The 18,389-nt window shown below is 38.0% G+C and overlaps 1 protein-coding gene across 1 annotated transcript; it reads left to right on the top strand.

Annotated features, from left to right (window-relative positions):
- The first annotated feature begins 13,522 nt into the window (after positions 1 to 13,522).
- On the top strand, positions 13,523 to 17,680 carry LOC148266459 (uncharacterized). The gene is made up of 2 exons (XM_088218184.1): positions 13,523 to 14,536; positions 15,584 to 17,680. Exon 2 carries the CDS (start codon positions 15,896 to 15,898, stop codon positions 17,540 to 17,542), a length of 1,647 nt encoding a protein of 548 aa, XP_088074310.1. The 5' UTR covers positions 13,523 to 14,536; positions 15,584 to 15,895; the 3' UTR covers positions 17,543 to 17,680.
- Positions 17,681 to 18,389: the final 709 nt, after the last annotated feature.

Below are 18,389 nucleotides of genomic sequence, written 5' to 3'. Positions count from 1 at the left end.
TCTGGCTGAATAAGAAATTTATCTGCCATTTGTACTATACATCGAAGCACAATATGAAAATGATGACTTGTCTTTTCGAATCGTCGAAAATGCCAAGATAGGACTCAATTTCTCTCATTATGTCCTAATAAGTAAAGAGTCTTGGCAACTTGTTCCTTAACAGTTGCACAAACGCTGTGCTTAAATCCACCGTCAATAACTAGTAAATGATATAAATTCATAAAGGTTAGAGCTCTCATCTTGATGATATGTTGACAAAACTCACTTGAAACTAAGCTTTTCATCAACTTATCTCGAACTTTCTCTATCTCTAGTAGTAATTCAGGAGTAAGCATAAGCTTTCTCCTTTTATGAACACAAATCGCAATAAGCATGACAAAGTACCCCATTAAAATAACTACATGTTTCGCAAGATCCATCTTTCCTTCTTTATGGGGAAACATAAAACAAGAATAAGTTTTCGCAAATGTATACTCAATCAAAAATTTTATGTAAAGACAACATAATCCTCAATCAAAAAGTTATGTTTTTAAGGACAAGATCAGGGATAACATAACTGGGCTTCTCTATATCATGAGCTAGCTTATGGCGAGAAGGGTTATCCCCTTTTATTTTTTTCTTAAAAATCCAACTTGAAATTGAAACTTAAACTATGATATTCCATACTTCAACAACCACTACTTCCATAGTAACACGATTAGAAATTGAAACCTTCCTAAAACTCTGCAAAATTGTTTTGACTTTTGACCTTCCAAGAAAAATGAAAAAAATATTAAGATTTAGACATTACTTTGTTGGTTCAGTTCTTCCTTCTAGCATTAATAGGGTATGAAGTACATGAGCTATACAAATTTACTCTTTATCACTCACCTAGTTTATAAAATTGCATTTGATACAAATCATAATCACTCTCACTTTAAATTCTTTAATAGTGAGAATGTAATTCATTTCAAGGTATGAGTTCAAAGAAGTTAAAGTGAAAAGGATTACCAATTGAATTTTCACAAAAAATTCAAAGTGGAGGTGCTGATAACTAAAACAAAAGAAATTGTATGCTGATGCACATATTAAAGACTAATAAGAGAATTTAAATTAGGAATTAAGTAGGAACTAAATGAAAAAGAAGCCAACATTATAATGATGTAAACCAATTTTTTATACATACATATTTTTTCCTTCATGATAAGAATAACTGCAAATCAAGGATTTTATCTGTTGGGATTGGACTATGCATCTCCTACCTTTGCTTCTGCAATACAAAAATTGGTTCCTATAATCACTTTTATCAGGGCTGCTGTTTTAAGGTATCGAGTCCCTATATCGAAATCCTTATTACTTTTTATGAAAGTATTTCAAGAATGGTTAAGTGATCATCCTTCCTCTTCATTTTTGTGTTTATCTGCTTTTTCAGGCTTGATGAAGTTAACTTTGAAAGAAAAGATGAATCAGCAAAAATTTTGGGGACTATTGCAAGAATTGGAGGTGCCACCATTATTACCCTCTACCAAGGACCCCCTCTTATGCCCCAGATTCTAAAAATACCAGAAAAGAACTTAGAAGAAGAAATATCTGAAAAAAAGAGTACAGAACTGGACATGGGGATGTATATAAAACTGTGCCTCCAATGCGTTAAAAAAAAAAAAAAAAAAAAAAGGAAACATCAGAGATTAAATTATCATGAAAAAAAATAAAAAATAACTCAATCGGCTAGGCAATCAAGGACAGACCAATCATGAACTCGACAACCTAAATCAATACCGATAATAATCTAATGTTATAAAAAAAGCCATGAAACATCAAAGCCTTCTGAGAGATCATATCCAGAATTAACCGAAATAAAATAATAATATAACTAAAGAAAAACATGAAAATCAATTAGTTTTTGGAATAACAAAGAAATAAAACTGTAAAGAAAGGAAAGAACACATGAAGGCAAAGAATAAGAGACATGAGTGGCAGATCAAACTACCAGAAGAAACGAAAAAGAAGAAGAAGGAGATGTTTGGTTTGCGTGAAAGAAGAAGGATATGGTGGTGGGTAATTTATTTTTTTGGGTACCAAAGAAACATTTTATCCTAAAAAATAGAAAAATGAGATTTGTTATTATTGAAAATCTTCCAATTTCTATCCAATCAGATCATTCACAGCCCAACAGAAGTAGCCCCATCAACAAAACCATATCTACTTCTTCCTACCAACCTTATAAAGAGAAAAAGACAGGTTAATCCAATTTGCTTGGGAGAACTCCATTCCAACCCACTAAAATCCAATTTGCTTGGGAGAACTCCATTCCAACCCACCAAAATCCAATTAGCAACTTCAAATAATTTCATCTTGCCATGGTAAAATATATATATATATATATATATTCATACATCTCTCAGATACAACATATGCAAAAGGTCTACAATATCCACGCACATGAGGATTACCCCCATACACCCGTTGTAGACTGGTAGAACATTGTTTGAAATACAAAACAGTGAATAACATTCCAAATTTGTGTCTTAACTTTATCCCAGATTTCATAAATAGGTAGGATGCAATACAAGCTTCCTTGGTCAGACCATCAGCCACTATTAACACCACTATTCTTAAAATGGATGCTAACGTGGGAGAGTGTTCAAATACTCTCTACTATATAATATAGTACATTTTAAGAAAATTTGAAAATAGACTATTCATGGTACACGTTATAACCATCTGCTTATTATTTTACCCCTCCTAGCCAAGAACAAACAATACAATCCATCTAGAAAATGCTTAAGCTCACCAACGAAAAAGAAAACGCAGAAATGTTCAAGCAAACGTATTCTAATGACCAACAAAAAAGAATGAAAGTATGAGTTTGTTTTCTGCAATAGGTTCAATATAATGGAAACCCTAATGACCAACAAAAAATAAACAACATTGAAGAAGAGAAAACAATAACTTGTTGAAGAAGAAAAGCAAAATAAAAAGTTATCATCTTCATTTTCTCTTTTAGTCCTCGATTGAAAGAAAATCACTGTAAACTAAACTAATTATAAAAAAAATCATCACCACCACAAAAATAAGTACACACCTTGATTGAAAGAAGGATAAGTGAAGGAGCTAACACCGATGAAGACTGTAATACTCGGGCCCGAAAATCGACCCAAGATGATTTTTTTTATTTATAATTTTTTAATAATTAATTTTGTTTATTTTAATTTAATTTTATTAAATTTTTGAGAAAAATAAATTATGCACGAAATAAAAAATAATTTTGAAAAAAATGGATAAAATTTTGAATTCGGTGGATGTTTTTAAAAGTAAAATTAGAAACAATGGGTTAAAATGCAAAAAAAAAGATTGACCACATGGAACCGCTCAGTCATCAATCTCGACGAACCGGAACACGCCGCATGGGAACTCCGCTGACATTGGCACCACGCGGGATGCCTCGAGAACAATCTGCGTGTCTAGCGATCCGACAGTCCAGATCTCATCCTGCGTGCGTGAACAGTCCAGATGCATTCTTTCTTTAGATACGATCAGATGAATGAGATGGATCATGATAGACGGTCCAGATTCGCCCATGCCATCAGCCTAAACGAAAAACTATCGAACGATCCTCCTCGCTCCACGTCGACACAAATGACGACTGGGATCAAAGAGGATAGGGTATTTAAACTCTTCTTCGCAGGAGAAACTAATCCTAGCCGCCAACTGCCGGATAAGAAGAACTAGATGTCGGTATTTAAACTCCCTTACTATGATGATTTTGAATTATTTTTTCGGTTATTTGGTTTACCTCATTGCACATTCCCGTGTCGATATGTTTTGAAATAAAATATCTCAACTATGTTCTTAAAGTACATGTCGCCTCTTTGCATAAACTACTGTTGATTTGTGAATACGAAAAGTTGGCATGCAATTGATGATTGATCGATGATATCGATATATATATGAAAGGATTACTGGGTACACTAGGAAAGGGTGGGCAGACCCGGTACATAGGGAACCCTACTGTAAACATTACCTCAGTCGGACGAGAATGAGAAGTCCCATACTAGAAGGGTTTGGAAGACATGATTCACTCTCATACCAGACGACGTATCGAGGCGATGGTGTGTTTGGCGCCTATTATCAGACGAGATATGAGAATGACCGGGTTAACTGATAAATCTAGATATTTGGTTCACGAGTAGGGAAATATCCCTATGGACTCCCATGTGTTCTAATAAACAAGTTAAAAGGAGAATTATTAATCTTGTTCACTTGTACATGAAATCATAATATTATCTGAGTATTTGTTTTTGTAGGTTAATTTTGGAAAACTCACAATGGTAAATATAGAATAAATAGTTTTTTCTGTTGTCAAACGAATTTACTTAAATAAAAGCTCTATTAGTTGTTTTATAATTTTTACTAACTTTCGATTTTTCGTATCAATGATTATAATAATATTTTTACTGGAGTAGTGTAGCTCACCATTTCATTAACCATTTCAGATCAAGAAAACCAAGATCTAAATCTCAATCAGTAAGAGAGTTGTGAGTAGTTCACCTTCTGGACTCCCTTCAAGTATTAGTAGAGGTTAACCTCTAAGATATCTATTTATTTATTTTTAATTATTGTTTGTCTTTTTTTATGAACCAATATAGAAGAGACATTCTCGTAACTCAATTGGGCATTCTAATTTACTGTGTAAGGAATGTAAACCCTAATTTTATTATTCGTTTTCGTATTTAGATAATAAATCTCTTTTTTTTTAGTTTCGAGCTTTTATAGTTGGTATCATAACTGCATTCGTCGAAATCATTCTTTACACAAAGACTTAAAAATACCAAATACAAACTGTTGGTTAACCCTTTCTTGTGAAATACAGGTACAACGATATGAAGAGATGAAGGTCCCAACTAAACCGAGCAGCCTGGGATGGTTTGCTTTGAGAGGATGTTGATCAATTCTTTGAGATACTGAAGAGACTTATCTCTGCCCAACAGACCCGGGAAGAAAGAAAGGAGCTATCTAACCCTCCCTTGCTGCCACAGTTTGAGCCACCCTTACAGTGGAAAGATTCGGAGTCACCCTGGTACAACCCTACTCCTCCATCGTATCATCCAGCACCGCCATAATACAATCTAGTGCCCCTACCATACAACGAGGTGCCGCCACAGGGCCATCCAACCCCTCCTCAGCATAATCCAATCCCTCTTCCACGGGACTCAATTATATCCATGATTGATCTACGCTATATTGAAAGGTATAAAAGACTAAACTCATCTACCATTATAGGGACATCCTCTTTCAAAAAGGCTGAGTATTAGTTAGTTGAGACAGAGAAGGCTTTCGTGACTTTTGGATAGTTCCTGAATAGAAAGTTGTACTTGCCACCTATATGCTCGTGGGAGAGGCATGTCACTGGTGGCAGCTCAAGCAGGCCACCCTACCCGTTCCAGTCACTTGGGAACAATTTCTGATGGCCTTCAATGCAGAATACATCCCAGAGCACTTTCGGCATTTGAAAGAAATGAAGTTTGCACACCTAGTTCAAGGTGATATGAATGTGTTAGAGTATACTTGAAAGTTCCTAGAGTTGGATCAGTATTCTCCCGAGAGTATGATGGATGAAGGCAGAAAGGCAAGGAAGTTCGAGTTAGGTCTCCGTCCTAATATTAGACATCAGTTGTACGTATTTGAGTTCAGTACCTACTCAGTCGTTCTAGCCAAGACACAATTAGTAGAGATGAACCTTCGTATCTTCCTTCTAGTAGTGAAAAATCCCAGACCCCCAATTTCACACCGCAGACTAGCACCCACTCTACTGGTTCAGTAGAACAATAAGCCTAGGCTAGTGACTCATCCTTCTTCTCAGGCTCCAGAAACAGGACGCAGTAAGACTTGCTAGCACTGTGACAAAGATCATGGGGACCGACCCTGTTATCATCTAAAAAATATATGTTGCATATGTGGGAGTACTCAATATTACGCGAGAGAGTGCCCGTGAAATCAGAATCAGGTCAGACCTCCTATCTAGTACAGAGCTTACAAACTCACCTAAGAGGATGCTGAAGCTAACTCCAATATGATACAGGGTATGTACACTATCTGTAATCACCTTGCACATATTTTGATTAATACTGGTGCTTTACATTTGTTTGTCTTACATGCTTTTGAAAAAAACTTAAATGTATTACTTAAAAAACTTAATTTTGCGATGTTTGTGTTTACTCTTGAAAGTAGGACACTACTAAAGAAGATTATATACAAAGCTTGTATCATAGAAATAGCATATAAAAAACTGAGTGTAGATATGATATAGATAGACACAGAGAACTTTGATATAATTTTGAGAATGAACTGGTTAGCGACGTATCACGCCACCATAGATTGTTTTCACAATAAGCTTGTATTCAACCCTTTTAACGAAGAATCATTTACAAGTTAATAAAATTTTTAAATATTATTCCCTAATGACAATTTTCTTATTACATAGCGCTTTAACTCAGTTGTTTTATCTACATTAGGCAAACCTAAAAAATAAGTTTGCATTCAAGAGATCCCGGTAGTCCAAGACTTTTCAGATGTATTTCTTAATGAACTACCCAAAATACTAGTGGACAAAGTAGTTGAGTTCACCGTAAATCTTTAGTATGACACTCAGCCTATCTTGGTTGACTTTTACCGCATGAGTCGTGTTAATATGGAAGAGTTGAGAAAACAGATCAATAAATTGCAGGATAGTGGGTTTGACATAGTGTATAGTGTATCTCCTTGGGATGTTGTAATCACATTTGTAAAAAAAGAGGATAAGACGTTGAGATTATGTATTGACTATAGGGGATTGAATAAATTCACAATAAAAAACAAATACCCTTTTTCTAGAATTGATGACCTTTTTGAATAGTTTCAGGGTGTTCAGGTTTTCTTCAAAATAAACTTACATTTAGGTTACCATCAAGTAAAGATAAGAGCAGAGGACATTCCCAAGACAGCCTTTACAACCAGGTACAGACATTATGAGTTCTTGGTCATGCCATTTGGGCTAACCAATGCGTCAGCCATTTTTATTGAATTTGATTAACAATATTTTCAGATAATTCCTAGATCAGTTTATTATTGTGTTTATTGATGATATATTGCCCTATTCAAAGATCATAGAGGAATATGTTCACTACCTGACTTAAGTTTTATAGGTTCTCAGAAAAAAAAATTGTATGCAAAATTGGGTAAGTGTGGGTCTTACCTCGAGTAAACTACCTTTCTAGGACATATTATATTAAGGGATGGAGTATTAGTGAACTCCAACAAAATTGAAGCAGTACTTGATTGGGAGAAACTGACATCGGTTAAGGAGATTCGTAACTTTATGAGAATGTCAGATTATGACCGCATGTTTGTAGAAAGATTTTCTAGTTTAGCCGCTCCTTTAACCCAACTCACAAATAAGAACATTAAGTTTTTATGGAATGAGAATTGCGAAAGAACCTTTACAAAACTCAAGAACCGGTTGACTATTGCACCCGTGTTGGCTCTACCAAGTTGGACAGGTGGATACATAGTGTATAGTGATGCTTCCTATCTAGGGTTGGGTTGTGTTCTGATGCAGCATGGGAATGTCATACCATATAGATCTAGACAATTGAAAAGTCATGAGAATAATTACCCAATCCACGACTTAAAACTTACCGCTATTATTCACGCCTTAAAGATCTTGTGTCATTACTTGTATGGGGAGACTTTTAAGATTTATACAGACCATGAGAGATTGAATTATATATTCAATTAGAAGGATCTCAACATGCGTCAGAGGCATTGGATAGAGCTCCTCAAGAACTATAATTACAAGATTTTGTATCACCCGGATAATGGTAATATGGTAGCCGATGTGCTCAGCAGAAGAAGTGCAGGTATATTAGCTCACTTAATAGTTTCTAAATGTAGGGTAGTAAGGGCTGCACAACAAATACGACTTCAATACTTGAAAAGAGTTACATGCTTGGTCTACCTAACTGTCCAACACGAATTGATCTAGAGAATAAAAGAAGCTCAATTAACCAATTCCACTATAGCAGCTCTTAAAAATGATACAGAACAGCGAGTATCTAGAATTTTGAGTCTCTGCTGATGGGTTGCTCAGATTTCATGATAGAGTATATGTTTGATATGATAATGAACTAAAAAGAGACATTATGACAGAGACTCGTATCTCCAAGTTCGTCATACATCCCAGAAGTAATAAAATGTATCAAAGTATGCGATTCCAATTTTGGTAGAGCGGGATAAAAAGAGATATAACTGACTTTGTCTCCAAGTATCTGGTATGTCAATAGGTTAAGGCAGAGCATCAACGCCCAGACAGGCTACTTCAGCCGTTATTGATCCTAGAGTAGAATTGGGAACATATTACAATAGATTTCGTGACATGGTTGCCTAAAGCACGCTCAAGACATGATATTATCTGAGTAATTGTCGACTGACTCACCAAATCCTCTCATTTTCTAGTTATCAAGATGACCGAACCCTTAAACAAGCTAGTAAGAATCTACATCCATAATATAGTCAGGTTACATGGAATCCTAGTGATAGTAGTATTAGACAAAGACTCAGGTTCACTTCTCGGTTTTGGTCTAGTCTTCAGCAAGCCATAGGAATAAAACTGTCATTTAACACCACATTCCACCCTCAAACTGATGGACAATCAGAGAGGACGATTCGCACACTGGAGGATATGCTCCAAGCTTATGTTCTAGACTTCGACCACTATTGGGATGATCACCTACATTTGATAGAGTTCATCTATAATAACAGCTATCAAGCAAGCATCGACATGGTCTCACATGAGGCATTATATGGCCGACCTTGTAGGTCACCGATTTGTTGGAAAGAGGTGGATGATAGATAATTATTTGACCTAGATCTTGTAGAGGAGACTACAACCAAGATAATTAAAATAAAGAAGAACATCTAGACAATTTAAAGTAGACAGAAGAGTTATGTGGACACTCGAAAGAGGGATTTAAAATTTGAGAAAGACGATCGAATGTTTCTTAAGGTCACCCCTTTCAAGAGAATCGGTAGGTTTAGCAAGAGGGAGAAATTAAATCCCTAATTCATAGGGTCATTTGAAATTTTAAACAAAATTTGTACGTTTATCTACAGATTAGCACTACCTCTAGAGCTATCCAGAGTTCATAATGTGTTTCATGTGTTCATACTACGCAATTACAATTCAGATCCCTCACACATCCTGTCCCACGAGCCCCTGTCGTTCTAGGAGGATCTATTTTATGAGGAGGTACTAGTAGACATTGTAGACCGAAAGAACAGAGTATTTTGCAACAGAGAGATTCCTTTCGTCAAAGTTCTATGACAGAATCACACACAACAAGAGGTCACTTGAGAGCTAGAATCAGACATTAAAGCACGGTACCCCCAATTGTTTAATTAAGAGAGAAGGTGACAAATTTGAGAAATCAAATTTTTTTAAGGGGGTAGAGTTGTAATACCCGGACCCAAAAATTAGTCCGGGATTATTTTCTTTATTTTATTTATTTATACATTTTGTTGATAATTAATTTTATTTATTTAAACTTAATTTTATTGAATTTTTGAGAAAAAATGAATTAGGGATGAAATTGAAAGTAATTTTAGAGAAAATTTGTAAAATTTTGAATTTAGATAGTGTATTTGAAAGAAAAATTAGAAACAGAGGGGTTAAAACATAAAAAAAAAGTTTGGTAAAGTGGAACGGTCTAGTCAGCAGCCGTGCCAAACCGGAGCACGCCGTGTGGTAACTCCGTTGACATCGGCACCATGCGGGAAGACACATGAGCGATCCAACAACCTAGATCTCATCCTGCGTGCGTGAATGACCTAGATTTATTCATTCTTTAGATGCAATAGAAATAACGAGATGGATCATGATGGATGGTCTGGATTTACCCACACCATAAGCCTAAACAAAAAACCATCGAATGGTCCTCCTCACTCTACGTCGACACAAACGGATGGCTCAGATTGAAGAGAAGAGGGTATTTAAATTGTTTTTTATAGGAAAACCTAACCCTAGCTGTTAACCCCTGCTAGAAAAGAAGAACCAGATGCTAGAGAAGAAGATCGGCCTCCGGTTGCCACTGCACCGAAGCCACCACTGACTGCAAAAAAAATAAAATTTTTCCCTTCCTGCTCAAAATTCGATTTTGAGTCTCTTTGTGGCCATATCGGAGCAAAAAGGCCCAAAACTCTAAAATCCCTCCGACGAGCCTTTTTCCATTTCCTGTTTCATACGATTCTTTATCCATTATTTTTACTGTCATTTTTTACACATGTTAGCTGAAGGAGAAACCCTAGCTACGAAGAACTAGTAGAATCACCACACCTAGATACTCCCCTGCTAGTAGGTTTAGTTTTTTGCTTTTTCTGGCAAATTGAAGCTTCCTAACGTGTTTTTTTCAAGAGATACATACAAAATCAGCCAAAATTGACAAAAATCGACCAGGTAGAGGTGAATCACCACCGTGAGTGGTGGAGCTGACGTCGGAGCACGACGGTCCCACTGTGTCGGAACCCCTAAAATTGACTGAAAAGAATTTTCAACATTGATTTGGATTTTTGGAGTATTTTTGGGTACATGACAAGTGTTTTAATTTCCGCAGAAAAAATTCAGAAAATTCGGAGCTCATTAGGAGATGTAGTGGATAGCACAGCGTTTCAAAACACCGATCCCAGTAAAAATCCCTCACCCTATTTCCTATAACGATAAATTGAGGCTTAATAATTAAATATCTTATATTTTGTGAAAGATTAGAAAAATCTTAAAAATAATTATAGATCACTAGTGGAGTCAGAATCAGTCAGTTCATATCTGCTCTAATTCATTATGTATTTTCCTATATTGCTTGAATTGCCTATTATTATATTGTGCATATTTAAATTAATGATTTTGAATTATTTTTTCGATTGTTTAGTTTACTTCACTGCACATTCTCGTGTCGATCTGTTCTAAAATAAAATATCACAACTATGTGTTTAATGTACATATAGCATGTTTGCGTAACTTACTGTTAATTTGTGAATACGAAATATTGGCATGAAATTAATAATTGATTGATGATATTGATATATGTATGAAAAGCTTATTGGGCACCCTGGGAAAGGGTGGGCAGGCTCGGTATATAGGGAACCCTACTGTGAACATTATCTCAGTCGGACGAGGTTGAGAAGTCCCATACCTTAAGGGTTTGGAAAACATGGTTTACCCTCAAATCGGACGGAGTATCGAGGCGATAGTGTGTTTGGCACTTATTATCGGACGAGATATGGGGACGGTCGGCCTAACTGATAAATCTAGATATTGAGTTCATGAGTAGATGAATATCCATATGGACCCTCAAGGGTTCCAATAAGCAGGCTAAAAAGAAAATTGCTAATTTTGTTTAACTTGTACATGAAATCATAATATTATCTAAGTATTTGTCTTTGTCAATTGATTTTGAAAAACTCGCAACAGTAAGTATAAAATAAACAGTTTTATCTATTCTAAACAAATTTACTTAAATAAAGGGCTCCATTAGTTATTTTGTGATTTTTACCAACATTCGATTTTCCATATTAACGATTAGAGTGATATTCTTACTGAGTTAATGTAACTCATCATTTCATTAACCATTTCAGATCAAGAAAATCAATATCCATATCCCGATCAATAAGAGAGTTGTGAGTAGTTCACCTCCCATACTCTCTTCAAGTGCTAGTAGAGGTTAACCCCTAGGATATCTATTTATTTGTTTTTAATTATCGTTTATTTTTTTATGAACTAATATAAAAGAGACATTCTCGTAACCCTATTGGTCATTTCAATTTTCTGTGAAAGGAATGTAAACCCGAACTTTATTGTTCGCTTTCGCATTTAGATAATAAATCCCTTTATTTTAGTTTCAAGTTTTTACAAAGACAATTGCAACAACAAAAGCTGACTCAGGAAGCGGAAGAAGTGAAATCAGTTGAGAAGAGAACGATTGCGGTGGACAAAACAGAAGCAGGTCGGGAAAATAAATAAAATTTGGGTTTTAATTAAAGGTAAAAAAGGGAATTAATAAATGTTTGTGAGGGTAAGACGATAAGAAAAATATTCAACCATTAAAAACTATCGAATCAGTGGTTTGAAAAATCTGAAAAAGAATAGAAAAATAATTTACCACTAAATACCACCCAAACAATCATACTATTTATTTGGAAATGATCCAAACAAAAAAAAATCATAAAATATACTATATCGCACAGTAAATACCCATAATCCAGACACACTGTAAATGTGCCTTATGACACTATGCTTAATATTGTCAGTAAAAATACTTAACTAGATACTTAATTGAACACAAGTTCAAACATTAAATATTGAATTAAATAAAATATAAAAGTTCGAGCACATAATTGTTAAAAAATCAAAGTAAAATATTTAATTAAATAAAAATTTAAAAGATTTAACGACTTAATAGTGCATTTACCTAAATAGAAAATTATAAATTTATCATGTGAGCTACCTTATCAATTTTAAGTATGCAAAAAATGTCACATCGAACATATGTTTGGATTAGATTTTTTGGGAAAAATAATAAAGTAGGTTCATAGTGGATTTCAACAAATTTAGTCTTAACTACTCATATAATAATGAACCTAAACCATTTTCTTAAATTTTTTTTGACCATATCGGATTTGTAAATTATCAACTTGCTTGGTACAATTATAAAAAAAAATAAATATTTTTATATATAATATATATATTTATATTCATGTAAAAATATAAAATTTTATATATTTATGTTAATAAATAAAACAAAAATATTAAGTTAGGTTTAAATGAGTTTTAATAGTTGAGATCTAGACCCGCCTTACCAATATAATTTTTTTTTATCAATCTAAACTAAATTCGCCATGAAATTGTTACTAAAATTAACCGGGTCAATTCAAATAAAAAGTTCTTTCCCTATTTTTGATACTTTTTTTTGTTAATGAAAAAAATTTAATTATACAAAAAAGCAAATGATATAAAATTTACTTTAATAAAAAAAGTAAAATTTGTTTAAATAATAGATTTTTGTCATATACTATACTGATAGTATGATTTTTTACATTCTTTACATTAATATAAAAACAACAATGTATTATTTTATATAAATAGTAGTTATAAAGACAAAAATATTTCTAATAAGATATAAAAATATTATCTTTAAGTATAATAAAATGATCTTAATATTTTGTGTTTGAAGTGGATCTACAATAAATTAATATAATTATTAGAACAAAATTAATCATAAAGGTAAATAAAAAAATATCGTATTATAATTATTAATATAAAAACATAAATTTTATACTTAAATAGTTTGTAGAACATCTCCATGATGAAGAAAAAAATTAAAATTTCATTTGTTATATAATTTTAAAATTTGTAGTCAATTAAAAATTAATTAAATCTAAATTGTATGATATAATAAATATTATATATATCGTAAAAAATTTTAAAGTTTTAATGTAGCACCCGGAAAGGAGGAGAAAAAAAAAAAAAAAAAAAGGGTGCCACGTCAGCAGCCACGTCAGCAGGCCCGGTCAGCAGTCCCGGCCAACCAGGGCCTGCCACGTGGCAAGATCGCGTCACTCCGAAAGGAGCCACGTTGGCGATCCGCGTGGGTGCGATCCGACGGCCCAGATCAATCGCGCGATCGGACGGCCCAGATTCAAACGCACGGACGGCCCAGATTCAATCAAAAACGAACGGCCCAGATTAAAACGAAATGAACGGCTGTGATCAAAAGGCAAGGGGTTATAAATAGAACCCCCACACCAGACCAAAAACCCTAGCCGCCAGCCGCTCGCCGGAGAAGACGAACCAGAGGCCGACCGCCGCCACCCGCCGCCACTCGCCGCCGCACCGGGGAAATTTCCGACCGCCGATCGAGGTAAATTTCATACCCCCGACTCGTTTTTCCCCGTTGATTCCTCCTATGGCCAAATCGAGGCCGAAATCCCGGCCAAACGGCCGGAATACGCGGCCGAAGCCCAGCGGCGCCGCCGCACCCCCTCTCGTTTTTTGCCTCCGACGAGGCCCTTCCCGGCCTCCGTTCGATGCAATTTTTATATCACCGTGATCACCATTCTTTTCTCTACAGGTTGACCGGAGCCGAATCACCAAAACACGAACCTCACCGGAGAGCCGCTGCACCCGAGAGCGCCGCCGCCGGTAAGCTCCGTTTTTCCGTGATTTTTTGGCCCCCCGAGGGCCCTAGGGTTGTTTTCTGACAAGGACCAATGCGAGCGTGGCCGAATTCGGCCGAAAACAGCCAACCCGAGGCGACTTGCCGCCGCCAGCGGCGGCGCCGTCGCCGGAGCACGGCGGAGCCGCCGTGCCGGAGTTGCGATTTGGGCCGAAAGAGGCCCTGGGCCTAATTTGGATTTTTTTTGGAACACGTGCAGGTACTGTTAGTGTGTTTCAGTTCCCCGGGAAAAATTCAGGGAAAATTAGGGACAGCCTGCAGGCGCACTGTGAATCGTATTCGGATCCCGAAAACAAGTAAGGACCCCTCACCCTATTTCCTATCACGGTATTAAAGTTCAAAATGATAAAACGGTATTTCTTGAATTAATGCATGTGTGAAATTGCTTAAGGTTGCTAATGGAGCCCGAGTCTAGTGTGATTGATGATTTACTGTTATTTGGCCTGTTTACAGCTTTAAATGCAAAATGAGGTTTGATGTGTTCATTTTACAGATTTGTGTGCATGTACTACGTTTTTATTAATTATGGGTTGAATGACTGAAAAACTGATACTGTATGTTGTCTGTTGGTATGAATTACGATTTGCTTGTTTAAATGTGAATTGATGATGCTGATTGAGGAAAAGGAAAATGAAAGATTGTGTAGACTGATAATTGTATTATGGGGGTCAGCCTGACTAGATATCCTGGGAGATGGTGGACGGACCGGGTCCGTAGGGAACCCTACCGGGATTGTGGTCTCACATGCCGGACGGGGTATGGAGATCTTATGGTTTTGGCGCCCATACCGGACGGGGTATGAGGACGGCCCGTTTCACCCTCATACCGGACGGGGTATTGAGGTTTATGGTTTTGGCGCCCATACCGGACGGGGTATGGGGACGGCCCGTTTCACCCTCATACCGGATGGGGTATTGAGGTTCATGGTTTTGGCGCTCATACCGGACGGGGTATGGGGACGGCCCTGGAAACTGATTATGAATGTTAAAGGTTAACGGGTAGCGGAACCCCTATGGACCCCCACGGATACTAGTAGGCTGGTAAAGGAGAAAAAAAGATATGTTGTACAATGATTGAATTACAAGAGGCGTGATAAGTGTTATGTTTTACAGCTTAGATTATTCAATGATTATGATAATGTTATTGTTTTTATCATATTGTTTTCATAAATTCCACCAAGGTAAGTGGATGGTAAAAGTTTTATTATTGATAAAAGGTTTTGTTGTAAATTATGCTCCATTGGTCTTTTTGTGGTTTTCTACCCACCTTTATCTCCGTGACGGTGAGATATCGTGATGTTCTTACTGGGCTAGTGTAGCTCACTCCTTAATTAACCATTTCAGATCAGGAAGACATGGTTCCCGAGCCCGTTCCGCAGGAGGACGACGAAGGGGATGCCTAGAGACTCTGTAGTCATACGCATAGTTTATTTTCGAGTTTTCTTTCTTAGTTAGTTTAACCTTTTATATTTTAAGTACGTTTGTTTGGTTTTTCGTGTAAGGGATGTTAACTGAAATTTTGATCTCGCTTCCGCATTCGATATATTTAAATACTCATTTCATTTTAATATTTCCGGGGCTGTTACAGTTGGTATCAGAGCCGCATTTCCTCGGACCCATCCCTTACACTATAGTCCTTTAAAGAAATACTCACCGATGGGTCGTTACTCAACCATTCCTTGTAAATGCAGGTACACAGAAATGAGGAGAGGAAGGCCCCCACTAAACCGAGCGGCCCACGATAATTTGCTTCGGGAGGATTTGGACAGATTATATGAGATGGTGGAAGCTCTCGTAGCTGCCCAACGAAGGCAAGAGGAGAGAAGGGAGTTACCCGGACCTCCTCCGCTAGCGCAGGTTGAGCCCCCGTTACAGCAGGCTGATCCCGAGCCACCCCGGCAGGAGCCTGTTCCTCCACAGTACCACCCGGCACCACAGCCGCGGTACGACCCGGTACCACAGCCACAGTACCAACAGGTACCGCCACAGCATATTCTAGTGCCCCCACCCCATCAGCAGGCGCCACCACAGGGTCCCCCAGTTCACCCTCAGCCGGCCCCAGTTCCTTTACCTCGGGACCCCGCTCCCTCCTTGATCGACCCTGGCTTCATAGAGAGGTACAGGAGACTGAACCCTTCTACTTTTTCGGGGGGATCCTCTTTTGAAGAGGCCCAATACTGGCTGGCGGAGACTGAGAGAGCCTTTGAGACCTTGGGAGTAATTCCTGAGCAGAGGGCTGCCATTGCCTCCTACATGCTGGTAGGGGAAGCAGTACGCTGGTGGGAGCTCAAGCGGGCCACCCTGCCTGTACCAGTTACTTGGGAGCAGTTCCTAGCGGCTTTCCATGCGGAGTATCTCCCTAAGCACATCCAACATTTAAAGGAAATTGAATTTGCTCAGTTGGTCCAGGGTAATATGACAGTGTCGGAGTATGCCCGCAAGTTCCTGGAGCTGGGCCGACATGCCCCGGAGACATTGTTGGATGAGGGCCGAAAGGCCAGGAAATTCCAGTGGGGTCTCCGCCCGGAGATCAGACAGCACTTGTTGGTGATGGAGCTCGAGACATATTCGGCAGTCCTGGCAAAGGCGCAGATCATAGAAAGGAGCTTCGACACCCGCCCTCAGCTAACGGGAAGTTCCCGACCTTCAGCCCCACTCCGCAGGCCAGCGCCTACCATGCCTGTCCAACCCAGTAAGAGACCTAGGCCTGCCGTTCAGGGCCCTCCTCAAGCTATGGGGGTAGCTCGTGGGAAGATTTGCCAGTACTGCGGCAGGGATCATGGGGACCGACCCTGCTACCGCCTCAACAACACCTGTCGCATATGCGGCAGTGCCCAGCACTATGCGAGGGAGTGCCCTAGGAACCAGAATCAAGGGAGGCCTCCAATCCAGGGCAGAGTTTACAACCTTACCCAGAAGGATGCCGATGCAAACCCGGACGTGGTACATGGTATGTATACTATCTCTGGCCACATTGCTCATATTTTGTTTGATACTGGTGCATCACATTCTTTTATTTCACATGTTCTTGCTTCCAAAATTTGTGTACCACCTGATAGACTTGATTCATTATTGTTTGTATCTACCGCTGGGGGGGAGACATTACTAGGAGAGGTTGTCTACAGGGCATGTGCCGTGGAGATAGCAGATAGGAAATTGAGGGTAGACCTGATAGGGTTAGACACAGGGGATTTTGATGTAATCCTAGGAATGGATTGGCTGGCGGCGTATCACGCCACCATAGACTGCTTTAATAAAAAGATTGTATTTAATCCTCCCAACGAGGAGCCATTTACAAGTTAATAAAATTATTCGGTACTGATTCTCCCTAATGACAAATTCTTTTCTTCTTAATTCCCAGTGCGTTGATATTGTATTTTCCCTAACTAGGTAAACCCAAGAAGGAAGTTTGTATCCAAGAGATTCCAGTAGTCCGAGACTTTCCAGACGTATTTCCGGATGAACTGCCCGGTCTACCAGGGGACAGAGAGGTCGAGTTCACCATAGACTTACAGCCAGGAACCCAACCCATCTCGGTAGCTCCTTACCGAATGAGCCGCATCGAGATGGAAGAGCTAAGGAAACAAATCACTGAGCTACAAAACAGTGGCTTCATTAGACACAGCATTTCCCCATGGGGTGCCGGGGTTACTTTTGCAAAGAAAGGAGATGGAACGTTGAGACTGTGTATTGATTATAGAATGATAAACAAGGTAACAATTAAAAACAAGTACCCTCTCCCCCGGATTGATGACCTTTTCGATCAGTTGCAGGGTGCACAGGTCTTTTCTAAAATAGATCTACGATCAGGTTACCATCAGGTAAAAGTGAGAGCAGAAGACATCCCCAAGACGGCATTCCGAACCAGGTACGGACACTATGAGTTCCTGGTTATGCCGTTTGGGCTAACCAACGCCCCGGCCATCTTTATGGATCTAATGAACAGAATCTTTAGAGAGTTTTTGGATAAATTTGTCATCGTGTTCATCGATGATATCTTAGTCTACTCAAAAAGTAGAGAAGAACATGCTCATCATCTTGCCCAAGTCCTCCAGGTACTCAGGGAAAAGAAGTTGTATGCAAAGTTGAGCAAGTGTGGATTTTGGCTCGAGCAAACCGCCTTCCTAGGACATGTTATATCGAAGGAAGG

Source organism: Carica papaya, chromosome 4 (assembly GCF_054855325.1).
Source record: "Carica papaya isolate Zhongbai chromosome 4, ASM5485532v1, whole genome shotgun sequence".
Taxonomy (NCBI): Eukaryota; Viridiplantae; Streptophyta; class Magnoliopsida; order Brassicales; family Caricaceae; genus Carica; species Carica papaya.
This window is presented reverse-complemented; position numbering and strand designations above follow the sequence as displayed.

Bases quoted from the DNA above. Each gene is read 5' to 3' on its own strand.
- LOC148266459 (XM_088218184.1), top strand. From the start codon at position 15,896: ATGGGTCGTTACTCAACCATTCCTTGTAAATGCAGGTACACAGAAATG.